Source organism: Crocodylus porosus, unplaced genomic scaffold, assembly GCF_001723895.1.
Source record: "Crocodylus porosus isolate Cpor-Errol unplaced genomic scaffold, CroPor_comp1, whole genome shotgun sequence".
Taxonomy (NCBI): Eukaryota; Metazoa; Chordata; order Crocodylia; family Crocodylidae; genus Crocodylus; species Crocodylus porosus.
The window spans coordinates 38,668,536-38,685,489 of record NW_017728910.1 but is presented as its reverse complement, the minus strand read 5'-3'; the positions used below and the strand labels follow the sequence as shown (position 1 = coordinate 38,685,489).

The 16,954-nt window shown below is 39.8% G+C and overlaps 1 protein-coding gene across 1 annotated transcript in view; it reads right to left on the bottom strand.

Annotated features, from left to right (window-relative positions):
- Window positions 1–16,330, bottom strand: part of FARSB (phenylalanyl-tRNA synthetase beta subunit) — a 52,877-nt gene extending 36,547 nt beyond the window's left edge. Inside the window, exons 1-13 of the mRNA XM_019533074.1 lie at window positions 16,236–16,330; window positions 14,715–14,770; window positions 13,586–13,740; window positions 12,333–12,405; window positions 11,705–11,820; window positions 11,246–11,396; window positions 9,187–9,295; window positions 3,792–3,862; window positions 2,407–2,468; window positions 2,266–2,317; window positions 1,902–1,963; window positions 1,226–1,433; window positions 705–785 (exon numbers count right to left, since the gene is read on the bottom strand). Coding sequence (XP_019388619.1) covers window positions 705–785; window positions 1,226–1,433; window positions 1,902–1,963; window positions 2,266–2,317; window positions 2,407–2,468; window positions 3,792–3,862; window positions 9,187–9,295; window positions 11,246–11,396; window positions 11,705–11,820; window positions 12,333–12,405; window positions 13,586–13,740; window positions 14,715–14,770; window positions 16,236–16,293 — 1,254 coding nt within the window. The 5' untranslated portion in view covers window positions 16,294–16,330. The remainder of the gene's footprint in view (window positions 1–704; window positions 786–1,225; window positions 1,434–1,901; window positions 1,964–2,265; window positions 2,318–2,406; window positions 2,469–3,791; window positions 3,863–9,186; window positions 9,296–11,245; window positions 11,397–11,704; window positions 11,821–12,332; window positions 12,406–13,585; window positions 13,741–14,714; window positions 14,771–16,235) is intronic.
- Window positions 16,331–16,954: the final 624 nt, after the last annotated feature.

Here is a 16,954-nt window from a genome sequence, read left to right as displayed (position 1 = left end):
ACTCCAAATTTGGTAGGTCCCTACCTATGGACACTACAGCATTATATTTTATTAATAACTACAGTGGTTTGCACCCGTGAAGAGCTGGAGTAAGACTTAAGTGGACATGAAAGTACAATTAACACACATTTCATACCGTTTACAAGATTTATTAGAAACATTCTTTTGCTGAGTCTTGCTTATCACCTTTACAACTAATGCAAATACTTGGGGGCAAGTTACAGCACCCAAGAATAGATTCAGCATGGAAAGGCTGTCACCTCTGAACAACAATGGTGCCTATTGGGTATCATAAAAAAGTATGTTCTCTTTTCCAGATTATTAAACATACCCAAGGACACATCTGGTGTGTTAATAATCCTGGCAGCCTTCAGAAACAGACTTGCTGTCTTCTAACTTAGTACTATCAATGTCAAGTTAAATTAAAAACAGTATTCCAGCATCCATTTTCACTTCAGTACTTAAAACTAAATGTCAAATTAACAATCAGCTATTCTGTTCATCCAACAGCATGATCTCACACAAAACTATATTGTAATACCAAAACTTTAGCAAAAAGGGACCTGACAAAGTAATATTGTATAACATTGCTACATTTATACAGTTCAGAACTATGAGACTACTGTCTGCAGATTTGGTTCTATTAATGTTTCGATATACAATTAAAAACAAACAAACCAAAAAAGTCAGCTAATATAATATACCAGGGCAAAAGTGAGTGCTTCAGTAAATCCAGCAGCTGCCAAGTCTTGTCTCAGAAGTTCCGTGAGCTTATTGAGAGGAAACTAAAAACAAAACAACAACAAAAATTTTCATTTCTCTTCTGAAATGTTTTTAAGCTTTTCCTGGGAGATTCTGCCTGTTCCATTAAAGTAGATGTTGCTAGGGAAGTAACTAGCCTTGCATTTTTCAAAAAATAGTTTTAAAAAACCCTATCAACCAGCTGCCTCAGAGCTTGATTGAGGAAATGAAACTCCCAATTGGAGATTCAATACTGGCTCCATGCTTAACCCCTGTCTTTTTTCAAGCACCAGCAACCACTGGTCTTGGACTTACTCAAATCAGTCAGGCATCTGTTTTGTATCCTATCCATGGTAAATGCCTCTCAAGGCAGAGCATGTCAAAATATTGCTTAATTCTTAGGTTCTGTTTTTTTCCAAAGCCCTTCTGGCATACACTTCTCATTTACTGACAATAGAGTGTTTATTTAAAGGAGCAATCTTACTTGATTAGCTATGGTGTACGTTTTCGGGATAGTCATCTGAATGTTGTTATAACCATAAGCTATTGCTGCATCTTCTATGATATCACATGCATGGATAATGTCTGCTCTCGTAGGAGGGATTTCAATCTCTATATTGTTCCCATTCCCTGTAACATGTGACTTCAAACACATCCTGGTCAGCAGCTTTGCAAGTTTTGATGGAGTTTCACTAAAACAAGACAACAGAATAGTGTTTTGAGCTTATTTTACATCTTATTTTGCAATAGGATTCCACCTTTTTTGTATAGTCTCTTCCATCAGAAAGAATACAGTAGCACTTTATGGACTATGAGAGTATTTGCCTTCTATCAGTATTCCTCTGGGGTGAACCATGACAGCCATCCTCTTTCAGCATCACTACAAAATAATTAGAGGGAAACTAAAGAATTATTCACTTAGCTGAAATTACAGGGGAAATCTTTAGGTAGTCAATCTAATTACCCAGGTTAACATTCCAGTTTTCAATATGTTCTTTAAAGAAAAAAAAAGCTGGGGAGGGTAAAAAAAAAAACCAAAAAAAAAAAAACCACCAACTGAACTCAGTGCAGCTAGTCTGAAAGCAGCATAGTAACTGTGCTTCCTCAGAGCTCATGACTTCCCATCAAATATTATATTGGTGTGTATTTGCAAAACATACCTGATTCCTATTTTCTTGTTAATTAAATCTGGTTTCACCTTTTCTTTTCGGTAAGCCAATTCCTACAAAGAAGAAAAAGAAAACTTTACACAATGTATCAGAAACTTATCATTCCTGCCTACTAGAATCTAGTATTAACATCTTTCTAATCCGACTTCTAATTAGGACACCAAACTGATCAGAGAAAAGAAATCTGTAATACAGGGTTAGATTTACTATTTTAAGGTAGCCACAATAATCTTTATGTAACAGGACTCACCTTATCCTAGTATACAATCAGACAATAAGAGCTATCTATGCCCCTCACTTACCAAATTCTCATGTACAGAAATCACTCCCCCCACATCATGTCTGTAATACTTACTGGATAGATGCAGGTTTTTCCATAAGGATAAATTACTTCTGTGGCCTCCACACTGGTAGGGAAGAGAAAATCAAGTGTTTAAAGTATGTCAGATGACGAACAAATAATATCACATTTATGAAGAGAGTCAGTACTACTCACCTGAATTGCTTCTCACAATATTCACTAAACATTGTTACTAGGATATCAAGGACAATTTTTGCCTACCCAAGAAACAGAAAGAGAAAAGTGAGCACATTTAAATATAAATGCCAGGTCCCATAGATTTTAAATATATGTGAAGAACAGAGAGAAAATATTTAACCTCAATCAGTGCTAATGCTATTTTGATTATTCCTTTAACTATCCCTCCCCCCAGCCCAAGGAATTCAAGGATAAAAAGATATCTTTAAAACTGACAAATCACATTCAACTAAAAAACCAAAAAACTCTTGCTTCTGCAACAAAGACGTCTGTGTAAAAACTGTAGCTTTCAATGGCCTGGGAGAAGATGGAGTTTTTCCTAAACAGATCACCTAGATATTCTACCAAATGGAACTGGGTCATGTAACGCCTTTAAGTGAGTCAAAATTTAAAGTGCCGTTTAAGTAAGTCAGAATTTGTATGCTCTGGGACTGGAAAAAATCTCTATAAAAACACATGCTAAGATCAGCCTAATGATAAAAATCTTATTTTCTTTTCTTAAAATCTTGAAAATTTCAAGTTGACAGGATCACAGATGATGCTTATAAAATACAAATCAGTATCAGAGAGCCCCAGTCTAGATATTTTTATTTTCTAAGTGCTGAACAACCATCATTTTTGTGATAAATCTTATAGATAAAAAAAAACAAAATACATGCATTTATCAGCTACCTGAAAGCATTCCCCCCAATATGTTAATCTGCATTTTTACATGGAGACATATTTAGAATTTTTCTCTTTGTGACAATACATCTACAGAAGTGTAAACATGAGCACTGGAAAACTTCATACTTAGCTGCCTAATTGAAGTTTCACTTAGAAAATTTGTGTGGCGACAAGTGGCTTTGTGAGGGCATGATACTGCAGGTGTATTTATGCTTGAAAACTTGCCCTCTAGTGCTAACACTTTCCCTAAGCAAGATGTGGTAAAATTAATCCAAAGAAATTGTGCACCCTATTATACAGTAAAGTATGAGGGAATATTATGCTTTACCAAAACAAATAATCTTAATACATGTTACATTTTTAGAACTCTTTACCTTTAGAAAAATATTTTTAAAAATATTTTTAGTATTTTATCTGAATTATTTTCTTGTTCAAACTGAACATTCAATATCAAGACATGGCCAAAGTATCTCCTCCTGACAAAATAAAATTAGAAATATTTGGGAAATTCTAAGGGGGGGTGTGTAAAAAATAAGCCTGAAAAAAAACCTGTTTTAACATAAAATGCTGATTTTGTTGGTATGACAATGACCATATTTGTTGGTTTGACAACGACCATATCACTTAGAAAGCCAACTACATATATAGCATATAGAATAAAACAAAACTTCATTTACCTTTGTAATATCAGTGGCTGTGCATTCAATAAATACATTTCTGGTATTTACGTTTATTTTTGAGTGGTCTCCTATAATAAATAGGAATAAAAAAATGTGTTGAAAATGCTTGCTCAACTCTTGGAACGATCGAGAACAGATCCTACTCATGGTCCGACATTTATGTACCATTGTCTCCCACAGTCCAAAAATTAATTTTTGCTGCTGTTTCAACCACCCTTAATTTTAAATTAGGCTCTCCACTTGTAAATTTATGGCACGACTTACACGAGAGACCAGGCTTTTGAGTGAACCCATTAAATGCATCTTTGGGAGGCTGCACAGATCTACAAGTGTTATCAGCCTCAAGTTGAGACAGGCAGAAGAACCAAACAAAGCCCATCTGCTGGTTACAAAGCCGTACTGCAGTCACAGGGAGTGTGCTTTTTTTTTCCTCCAGCAAGTGCCAAGGTATTAATTGTGACTGATCGCGTTTGGGAGATTAGGGAAGAGACTTTTTTTTAATTCTTCAGTTCTTTTAATCAAGGAGAAGCATTCCAGCTGAGGACTAGTAGGCAGCATAGTTGGATGCAGAGGGTCTTCCCGTCTTTTATTTTAATGGGAATAGCAAAAAATCCAACATTTAAATGCAGACTCGAGTCAATAACACCCTAATCACTCTCTAGACCAGGTGTCAGCAATCCCTGGCACATGTGACAGAACACAGCACACGAAGACATTTTGTTTGGCATGCACACCCTGGGATGGGAGGCAGAGGAGCTACGAAAGGCCCAATCCTTGTGGCAGCACAGTCCTAGCCCCTTTCTCGCTGGCTGCCCCAACATGTGCATGCACCTGCTGCTGCCAACAAGCCAGGAGGATGGGGGTCTGAGGACCCCAGTGCAGCTGCTTGCAGCCTTGCTGCCACAAGCAGCCCAGGTTCCATGATCAGCGGCAGGGCTCAAACTGGCTGCAGCAGTCAGCTGGGAGGCCGCAAGCAGCTGCACCAGGGTCCACAGAGCCCCAGCTCGGCTTGTTGCCAGCGGTAGGTGCATGTGTGGGGAAGGGGGTCAAGGCTGAGCTGCCACAACAAGAATTGGGCCCCTCGCTGTTTCCCTGCCATCCACCCATGGCATGCCAACATCTTACAAGTCAAGGTTGGGGGGGGGGAGGGGTGTTTGCATCCTTCCCAAAAATGTTGCTGACCCCTGGTCTTGAATACTCCTCAAAACACACTTATTAGGAAAAATTCAGTGACTACAATCTCCACCTCAAACTGCCTTGTGGACAAAGGAGAAGCCCAGAGGCAGGGGTACAAACACAGACATAGGTGACTCCAGCTCAATTCTTAGCTTCATTAAAGACATCCTGTGTGACCCTGGACAAGTCACCAAATTGCTCTGGGCCCCAGGTCCCCCATCTGTAACGTAAACTTCTCTCCTTCACATTTGGCAGGAGAGAAGATACCATATTTATCCAAATCCAAGATGACCCTGAATTCAAGACACCCCCCCGCCAATAATTAGATTCTATACAAGGAAAAAATGATCAATTTGTTATAATTTTCCATGTAAGGAATCTAATTAGGAGGGTCATCTTCAATTCATTCCTATTACTTCAGCAAGGAAAACAGTGGTAGGAGGTCAGGTGATGAAAGAGTCAGTGAGGGACAACTAGTAGGAGGGCAGGCTATCCCTACCCTTCCCTCCCCCCACCCCAATTATCCCCTTTTATGCCTGCCCACCCCCCCACAGCCTCAGCGCCCACCCCCTTCACTCATCTCCCCCCCCACACCCTCCAAGAACCTGTTCCCTACTACCCCTTAGCCTTGTTCCAGCACCAGCAAGTTCTGTTCCTGTTGCAACACAGAGCACAGCTCCAGCCTGGCCCCATAGTAGTCGTGTGTAGCTAGCACTGCTGCTATAGGGTTAAGCTGGGGCCGTGCTCTGTGCCCCAGGCTGGAACAAGGGTGGAGCCTGCCTGTGCCAGAGCAAGGGAGAGCAGGGGGAGGGGTGTGGAGGGGAGAGACAGGGAAGGCGGAGTAGGGAGCCTGAGGCAACAGGCAGCTGCTGCAGCTTCAACCCTGACCTTGTACCTGATTCCAAGATGAGGAGTTTCACCTCCCCATGTTAAATAGGGGGAGGGGATTTAGTCTTGGAATCAAGTAAATACAGTAAGTTAGGGACTGTGAAGTGTTGGATAATAAGGGCTGCACAAAATAGAGTAACAGAAAGACAAAACATAGAATTCTACAGAAGCAGGTCTGAAAGGGAGTGCAGGAGACCATCTAATCCATCTCTCCAACCCCAAGGCAGGTTCAACTCTACTGAAAGCATTCCTGACAGATATTAATCTAACCTGTTCTTTAAAAGTTCCCATGACAGAGCTTCCATAACCCTCCTAAGTAATCTTTTTCCCGTGTTTGGCTACCCTTACAATTAGAATTTTTTCTTATACCTAACCTGTATCTTTTTGTTGCACCTCACACCTATTATTTCTTGGCCTGTCCCTGACAGACACAGAGTACAATTTATAATCTTTGCAGTAACTTTTTACATATTTGAAGATTTATGATACCCCTTTACTCTTCTCTTAGCTAAACAACACTCAGTTCTTTCAATCCTTCTTTATAAATCATGTTTTCCAGATCTATTGTTTTTGGCTCTCTCCTATTGCTTCATAACTTTCTTGAAGTGTGCATCCCAGAACAGAACACAACATACAAGATGAGGCCATAGCAGTGCTAAACAGAGTGGAGTATTTACCTGTCTTACCTAACACTCCTGTATATATAATCATCTCCTATTCTGTTTGCAATCTACTATAAATCTTTTGTCCTTTCTCTGATGCCTAACCAATCATTTCCCAATTTGATTTTATGCAGCTGATTATCCCTACGTGCAGTACTTGGCACATGGTCATTGCTGAATTTCATTCCACTTATTTCAGACTATTTCTCCAATTTGTCAAGACCAGTTTGCATTTGAATCCTGTCCTCCAAGCTACCTGCAACTCCTGCTTAGTGTTGACGGCAATTTTAATAAGTACACATTTTGTTCCATCCTCCAAGCCATTACTGAAACCACTGAATTGCATCAGACTGAGGACCACTGGAATCTCACTTAACATCCTTTCAGTACAACAGCAAGCCACTGATAACTATCTGAGTTTGACTTTCCAATCAGCTGCACACTCCAATTACAGAAGCTTCTTCTAAATTGGTGGTTCTTAGCCTGTTAGATGAGATATCCCTCTATAACATTTCTGAATTTAGAGGAACCACACTAAAAAGGAAAAATAATTTATTACAATGCATTAAAAAACCCAACAACAACATAACTGGAAACATGGTTTTTCAACTAGAAAAAAACTGAATGAAGAATCATAATATAATAATAATCAATGCAACACCTGAGCCTGGTGGTACCCCATTGAGAATTACTGCTCTGGAAAGATACTATTATGGCTCCTGTTACTGTGAGGTCTGAACAGCCCAAATCTTTAATGTATTCAACGCTGGAAATGAACAGTAGTATTATGAGGCACAGAGACTAAGGATCAGATTCCATTTTATTCAAATGGTGTCTAAATGGCACTAAGGAGTTTGAGTCTAGAAATTTATTTTTTTAAATTCAAAATGGGATTCCTTCTAGGAAAAAAACTTTGGGCAAGACCTCACATACTGCAAGGTTCATAATAAAACCACAAGCTTCCCTAGCTTGGTGGGAACTTTCAACATATTGCCTAATGAGGGAGGAGAGGGAGAGCAGGGAGAAAAATAAAAGTGATGGGGCAGCCCTGAAAAAAAAACCAAAACAAAACAGGGACAGGGGTGGTTTCCCCTGCACAAAGGAGATGCCATTGCAGGGAAGCTAAGTCCCTGCTGTGGGAAGCTTTTGGCAGCATGATGCAGCTTCATGCTGTGCAGCATGGCCCCAGTCACAAGCCCGCAAATGGGTTTCCTTTTTAAGAAAGTACTATCACTATCATGTAGTGTGAGCAATGATTGGGACAGTGCATTTGATACTGAACCCTGAAAGCTCTAGAAAACTACTGTCTCAAAGTTGCATGTGGTCACAATGTGAACATCTTGTTACTATGAAGAAATAAAATGGAGAGCTATATATCTTGTGTTCCCTTCCCTGGTTTGCCCCTGTTATGTCCCTCTGTACACTGAATACGTGTTACTCTGGAAGAGTTCAAGAAAATATAACCTCTAGTTGCAGTGCTCTTGGGATACTCCAAAATGGCCTTTCGGATAGTCACATTTCAAGAATTGTAAAAAATATTAACTTAAACCTGGAAGCTTCTGTCAAATACCCCATTTAAAAAAATATATATATATATCCAAGTAAAGTATTTTGCTCAGTCTTTTGAATAGTTAAGACATGAACAGCATGGTATGTTCACAACTAGAATAATCTGAAGCTGAAACAAAGCTAACCAAGACTAGTCATAGACTGTGGCTGACATCACCTTCCAGTTAGGAACAGTTGTCATATGTCGGGGCAGATAAGAAAAACATGCACTACCTGTCAAGGTCCAGGTCAGATGTTTATTATTTGTGAGGATGACAGACAAGTACCCAATGTGAGAATGCCATTGTCAATCATATCAGTCATCACAAGCAGAACAGAGTGGTGTTCCAACTGCTGTCTTAGCCAAACTTTTTATTGCAGCTATATTGCAACTGCTTTATTGTAGGAAATATTCTCACCATGTTATTGATGAGGTTCGACAGTCATGAGGAACAGTTCTCAAAAAATCATTCATGAATTCCTTTTATATTCAGGAGTAACTCATGGCTAGGAGTTCCAACAAATATTCTAGGGTTAGTTTTTTTGTTGCTGTTGCATCAAACACTTCCTGGACTCGTATTTTATATAATAACAAATGGGCTCACTGATCAATTTACACTGCTGATAAATATGATGGTTTTGTGTTTCAACAAACAGACTAGCATTTGCTATTATCTGAAACACATGAAATACAGATTCAAATGGTTACTGATTTACCATGAACGACATTCCTATTCAGCCAAATGTCTGATGAAATGTGTGTGCCTGGTTCAACATAAAGAAATGAAATGCCTTATCTAAGAACTATTCCTATCACAGAACTTTCAGGAGCAAATGTCATGGATGCCAGGTATTTAGATTTCTTTGGCAAGAAACTATGCGTATGGAATTTGTGCTAGGTATCCCCAGCACTGTTGGTTTTGTAAAGCAGCATCCAGCAGCCCAAGAGAACAAGAGGTTTTGCAGCACTGTGGTAGAATGAACAAAAGGAGAAGATTAAATTAAGTAATAGTACCATTTTAAGAAAAATACACATACAATTGTGAAGTATTTATGCTGGTTACCCCATCAGAAAAAACAGCAGCAATGACAAAACAAAAAGCCATGTGTAATCTTACCATTGATGACTGGTGGCATGGAAAGAACAATGCCATTACTGTCGTAAATGACTGGATAAATTGGTTTGTTTTCAATTATGTGTAAATACTGCTTAAGGTGGCTGTCAGTCTGGAGAAATAAACACAAGTAGAACTTTACATTACTCAATCATTAATTCTCCTTCTGTGATATAAGCCTTTAGCTGTGACATTAACAGGAGTCTTTGCTGGAGTGAAGGATTAGGACCCTAGCTACCTGCTATGCTAGGATTAGTTCTTACAGAAAACAAGGAAGCCAAAAAGCCTTTTTTCCCTCCTCCTCCTTTTTTACCTCCTCTTCATATAAAAGATAAAACTAGTTTAAAGATATCAGTTAAATTAAAATGACAGTCAGCAGAATCACAGCCACACAAGCTCACCCAAACTAAATGTAGCAATTGCTCATCATACAGTAACTTTCAGTTTAGTCCTTATCTAGGGTACTACACATCCCATTCCTATTTTACAATAACGTTTATGTTAAACGTGGCAGAAATTATCTTTAGAAAGATTTTTAAAACCTTCTAATCTGGGGTTATACTTAAAATTCTCATCACTATCTAATCCAGGGCATTTCATATTTTAAAATTTGCAGGATTTGTTACCCAAACATGATTTTTACCATGACAAACGTCATATTCTAGTCTTTGTTTCATTCTTGCTTGGTATCTTTCTTAATGTTCTGTCATGAAAATTTACACAGAACTTTTTAGAGTTTTCTTTACTTACTGTGAAAATTTCATGCAACTCAACAGAAATGATGGGAATGTGAATATTAGAAAAATGACTGCTTAAAATGGTTAAAATAAACCTCATAAAGTGAGACAGGATGTAAAAACCCCTTACTAAAATTCATTACCCCACGGCAAAGAAACTTTTAACTGGGAAGGGAAACTAAGAACATCATCTTATTTAACTTGAGTATTTTATACTGCTACCCTTTCCTGGTACAGGACAAATTATTCAAGAGTGTCTGCTAATGCCTAATCAAAGTAAAAGCTGCATTTGCTTTAGTTGTGCTTTCATCCCTGGAGTATTCAGTTTCTTGCCAGTATGCTCAAACATTAAGGAAAATTTCATGGAAAGCAAATTTGGTTGATTTAACAAACTATTTACAAAATAGGCCTGAGTAACAACTGCATTCATCTTCAGGATATCATGTGGCTTACATGAGCAACAAAAATTAAATACCACCATGAACTGCTCAAGAATAATATAAAGGCCAAGGGTGGAATCCTGGCTCCACTGAAGTCAATGACAGAACTCCCAATGATTTCAATGGGGGCAGAATTTACCCTAAGAATACTATAGCAATTGGGTGAAAAATTTCAGATAGATTTGGCACACGCACAAATAGTGCAAGAGAAAAGGAGAGAATAAAATGAATTAACTATTTTTCACAGAGGTAAGTTTCACAGTTGTATGCAAACATACTGTTCTGTTTCAGCTTTTTCTTTGAAAATAGTCCAGTCCAGATGTGTTACTGTGTGGTAGGAATTAATTACACTAAATGAAAAAACAGGCAGAAACTGTAACAGAAATACAACTACAACCAGATTTAAAGCCAATTTCATCAAAACAAGAGGCAGATATTTTTGTTCACTAGAACAGCCCTTCCTGAACCTACATAAGAATTTAAAGATTATTGTGACAACTGTTTTTCTGGGACAATTTAAAAGTTGCCAAAAGAGTACAGCTGAATATAAATATAAATCTCCAAACAAAATATGACATATTTCATGTTACGATCTCCATGGAAAAGGTAACTGGGTATGGAACCTTTAAGTTACAATATTATTCCGAGCATAGCTCTATGCACATTACACTAAGATGTCTGGTGCTCATGAGACCGAATTTGGGATCTAAGTCCCATCCTGAGAGAAGAGATTACCACATTACAAAAAGTTCTAGCTTTTACTTGCACATTTTCTGGCTGTTGCTGCAAAGGATCTTGTCTCCTCTACCAAGGTTAAGTCTGGTAATGCCTCCTAGAAATTTAGTTTTCAGCACCAAGTATGAAAAGCTTGGAAAGGATACCTACCCTATACAGATCCAGAATTTCAGAAGCTGTATACTCCTTGGACTGATTCAGAGGTTTAAATTTAATTTCTGAAGGAGATCTAGCTGTGTAAGTAAATGGACCAGAGATTGTGTCCAAGTCATGGGTACCAATTGCTACCAATGCTCTCTTCCTGCAAAGGAAACAAAGAAAAATAATGATCTTATACAACATACTTCTTTCACTCTAGCCATAGAAGTTATTTGTTCATAGTAAAAAGTATGGAGACATAATAGCTTCAGACAAGGTAAATGAAAAAATGTCAAAAGCACTGCCTAAAAATGTTTTCCGGAGTGTAAACTTAACATCACTTTGGAAAAGGGAACAGCAGTTTACCATGTAATTAAAATCAGTTTAATATTTCAAAATTTTAAAAAAATTATTAAATATCAAGCCAAGTAGTGACCTATTAGCTTTATTCTAGTTAGGTTTAAAGCTAACCTGCAAATATTCTGGTGCAGTTTTTCTTGGAGGTCAATGAAACTGTCATAGCGATCCTTGGTAAAAGCGATATTACGGAGGACTGCAGCTACAGCGTGAGGACGGACTTGGGAAGTCTGCAGTTCATAAGAGCAGTACAACTGTTAGTGATAAATATTCCAACTATGCAGAATATATAAAATTAACATACTGGAAACAGTGTTCACCTGCCATTTTTTAAAGTAGTACTTCACAAATCCTCACTCAGCGCTAATAACCAATGAAAAATGTATAAAAATGTCCTTATTCCCCTCCCCCCCTCAACAACAAACAGCCATCAGCATCAGGTCTGAGACAAAAGCTGTCCTTAGAGTAAAGGAGCTTCCAAAAGAGCCTCGCAAATGTAAAAAACTTGACTTAATACTTCACTACATTAGTTCTACACTGACTTGCTGTCTTTCCACAACAGATTTAAAAGAAGGAATAGTTACAAAGAAATCACAATCCCTCAGTATGTTCACTCTGCTATTGCAATAGTCCTACATATCAGCAGCTTTCTGGCTGTAGCATTTTTACAATACCAAAAAAAAAAAAAAAATCAGTAACAACTACTTTCACAATATTGACCTAAGTTCAGAAATAGTTTTACCTCTTCAGTGATGAGCAGCCTCTGAATTGCACCATTAGGTGGTATGACTTTTTTGTATCTAGGGACCTTGATCCTAAAATAAAATGGGAAATTAAGTTTACAAATGAGATTTTTACTCTTCAAATGGGGGAAATATTGGAACCATGTTAATGTTATTTCTGAAAAAAAAAATGCTTTAGTGATTTTAGTGGTGTTTAAAATTATACATTTACTGACAATGTAAATCCAAAGTTTTCTACTAACTTGTTACCAATATAAATACAGCTTCCTATAAAATATCTTAGTGCTCAAAAGAGGTCACTTTCCTTTCATAATAAACTTGCAAAATCAAGATAATATATATGTTAAGGACATGCCTGCAAAGAACCAACTCTGAGTACCCTCTAAGCTAGTGGTTCTCAGGCTTTTCAGAGTCAGAACATCCCTCCATCACTTTTTTGAATGTGGCAGCTTCCTTGTTTGAGAACTACTGTTGGTGCTGCCTCAACTTACCTCAATGTTCCTCAAGAGGGTTGTGCTGCCTCCAGGTAAAAGTGCCCTGAGGGCGTGCTTGCACAGCGAGCCTGACAAGGAAAGAAAGGGCTATACCACATGGATGGACTCCTCCTTCATTAGGGCTGTACTTAGCCTAAAGAAAGCAGGAGCCCTTCCCAGTCCAGCCCATTTTATGCTCCTCTTGGAAACCCAGATGCTCAGATGGGTTTGTCCCATGCACCTAATGCAGGAGGAGTGCACAGAGGACATCTTTACCAGGCTGCCGCCACAATGACATCACCTGTGTCACAGCACTCTCAAGGAGGTACTGCAGCTCCCCAGTTGAGAATCACTGCTCTACTCCCACCAGCTTCAGTGAGAGATAAAGCTACTTGGCATCTTGCAAACTATTACAGATATGGCTAACTAGATCATTCATGAATGTTAACACTAGTAACTACTTGCATGCACTAATAAGGAAGAGTGTGGTATTTTACTATTAACAATCCTAAAGATCCCATTAAAGAAATCAGGAGAACAAGGCAAGGAATCAAAATCATCTCTCTTTGCTTCAGCATGTCACATACAATTGTCTTCTACTCCATTTAAAACTAATGCTAAGAGCATCTCCAGGCAAGTTTTACTGGATTGCAAACGTGTTTTGTTACAGATAACTTTTACATTAGAAATCTCTCAAAGGCCAAGAAAATAACCAATTTCTTAAATTAAAAACACTGCTTAAAGTCCATTTTAAAAAAAAGCTCAGAAGACTGTATTACCTCTCTTTAAAGACCTGAAGCCCTCGGACCAATCCTTCCAGACAAAGAAGGTCATATCGGTTAGCAGGAACATCAATTTTGTAAAGAATTACATCTGATGCACCCTTTGCCTTTCCACCACCTTGTTCTTTGCTTATTATGTCTTTTTCAGAAGTCTAAAATTAAGGAAAATCTATGTTGTTAATAATAGAATAAATGACCAGTAAAAACAATTTGAATTTAGCATAATTTAATATAGAGAAATTTTTAAAAAGAGAGAAAGTAAATGCTAGTATTTCTTTTAAAAAAATGCAGTTTAAAAAAGGCATGATGCGGGCTCACCAGTAATGAATACTTGACATATAAGAGACTTTTAGACAAAGATCCCCTTAAGTTTCAAAAACTGTAATGTAATTATCCAAAGGATTCATCAGCCGTCAGAAACTAATTCCTCAGGCACATACTAACATGTGCATATCCTAATACCAAACAGGATGTAATTACGTCTTACTCTTGGCTGTAGATCAGTAAAACTATAAGTAATGCCATACATTTATTCTGTAATAAAACATTAAAAAACAGCTTTAATATGTAAAAGTAGGTGATATATTTATTTTTATTATAGGTGAATATATATTTTTTATATTTTAAAAAAAATAAAACTGTTCAAGACAAATCAGAAATTAAGTGCCAAAGCAGTGTCAGACTCCTTGCAAGAAGGCAGGTATCAGTACTAGCAAAGTCTTGTACAGTATCAGTACAGTACAGTATCAGTACCCACATTAATACTGTTCAAATTTACTTCGCTTAAAAAAAACCCCATTGAATGCCAAAACAGGTTGTTTTTGTGGAAGCTGTACAACCTTGCATAAAAATAAAGCCAAACTAGAGCTTACAGAGTACCTGCAAAATAGTGATTGACTTTGGAAGTTCACGGCCACTACACCAAAAGAGAACAATAATGTAGACGGCACTGTTATACTATTTAAAGAGAAGACACTTGCACTATTGAAATGAAGCTAATCTAAACTGCTGCAGACTGGTCAAAAGTGGCTTTCCCTCTCTTCTACAGAGAAGAGTTCAGTAAAAACAACAAGAATCACAGCAATATAGACAGATGTAAAGTGACAAAAACAAAAACACTACGTACAATTTCATCAAGCTCCAAACCAAACTCGAAACAGAGTTCATCAAACTCTTCATCGGCTAGGAAGAGAAAAAAAAAAAAAACAAAAAAACCACTCTGGTCAATTTTGATTCTTTTAAGCAGAGCTCAACTTTCTAAAGACATTGTCTTCTCATCATCTTGATCAGAATATCAGGTGTTTTCCAAGGGAAACAAAATTAATCATCATTTTGAGAATGTTTTGTTTTTATTCCATTTTATTTTAGTAACAATTTCTGCTCTATGTTTTGTACTTACATTTTTTAATGCTCTTACATTTGTGGCAAAGGGTTTAGAGCCCAATATGACAGTTTGTATTGAATAGCTGGTACCATCAGCTTTTGGGTGAAGGTTGTATAGTAACACTGAACACAAACATGTTGTACCAGCAGCAAACAACAGACAACTTCGTGAAAGGCACTCCAATATAAGTGCATTTTTCAGCAAATTAACTGAGTATAAACAGTTTGTAGGATGCACCCGATAACTTATGGGGGCCCCAGACTCCCAGAACTGCAGAGAACATGGGGCTGACAAGGACAACTTGGGTGAACTGCCTGACCTTCAAACTCTGCCCTCATCATTACTTTTCTCTGTTTCTGATCCCTACAACTATTACAACAGGAAAAATCACAGTTCAGAACTCACCTATGGACAAAACCAAGACACATTATAAATCACAGTGTCTAACTAAGTTTATACCTCTATCTCATTACATTTTTTTGGAATCAAACAGCATGATGTGGTTTGAAAATTTTGACTGGCAAGTGAGCAGCTTCCTCAGGAAAATGCTATGAAGTTCTGAAAAACAGATGGGCAGATAGCATGGGAAATGTCTGTATTATTTTTAAAAAAGACTATGCAAGATTCAGATTACTTTTTTAAATCATGAAGTACTTATCATCTGACCTCTAGGACTTATTTCCAGAAACACAGGCACAGTGTGGAGAATACTCAACCAATACCTGCATCCCACCTGGGTGGGGTGGCCAAGTGGACTATCAAAACTCATTTGAATCAATCTGCTGGGCAGTATGATGGGCAGTAACCAGAGGCCAGACTGAGGGGACTGACTCCAACAAGTGGGTGGTAATCATCCAAAAACACATTGCCTTGCGGGGGAGGCTGGGGCACAGGGGGCAAGGGGATGACTTGATGGCACTGATCACAGACACCTGGCAGAGCGGTGTAGTATAAAGAAGGAGCTCCACAGACTAACTGTGGCAAAATGTGGAGCACGGCAGTGGGAGGACTCCTCCGAGGCCGCTGCCCTGCGCTGAGGAGCTGGGGGGCCGGCACGCAGCTGTGCTCACCGGGACACAGTGCTGGGCCCACGGCAGCTCGGCCGCGCAGCGCCCTCCGGGCAACAGACAACCGGCGGCCGCCCGCTAGGACTAGGGGAGCCCAGAGACGGAACTGGGCGGCGGACGCCCACCCGCAGGAGCCGGGCAGGAAGCGGCGAGGCGCTGGGCCTGAGGAGGCCGCTAAGCCGCGTCCCACACTCACTGTAACTCCGTCCCAAAGCCGCAAAGAGCAGGTCCCGCTTCACTCCCACCGTCGGCATCTCCACGAGCGCTCGCCGCAGCCGCTCCGCGCATGCGCCACCCGCGTTCCCAGGGCCGCCGGCCGCAGGCATCAGGGGGAACGGGGCCTCCCTCAGGGCTGCCTGACTGGCCGCGGCTAGTCCCGCTGAGCGCCGCAGCCGCCGCGCTACCCTCGCCCTCTGCGGCGCGCGTCGGCCGCCTCGTACGCCTGCTTCCAGCGCCGCGCTTTTGCGGGCCTGCCGAGCGGCGCGGCCGGGCGCGGACAGGCGCAGCCGGGGCAGCTATCGGGGATCTGGGTTGCGTCAGCCGAGGCCCCTAAGCCAGGTCCTCCGGGCGGGACGGGAATACTAGTCCCTCGCGCCCGCGGGCCTCTCATCTGGTTGAGCTGATTCCTCCATGTGGCCGCTGGTCCGCGCGCGCTGCATGTAATGTATGTTACGCACCGGGCAGGTGAATCTCGCAATAACCCGAGACCGGCCACATGTGCCAAGTGCCACACACACCTGAGTGACGGTCCAGCTACAAAAAGAGCCAACCCACTACAGCGTCCGTGCTTAAAAAATGTGTAGCATCTCGCAGCTGGGTTCTGTCTAGCTTTAATGTAGATGTGTAGCCAGGCCCTGGGAAGTCCAGCCTGGAGCTCCCTGCAGCACCCTGCTCTGTCGTGGCTTCAGCCCAGCC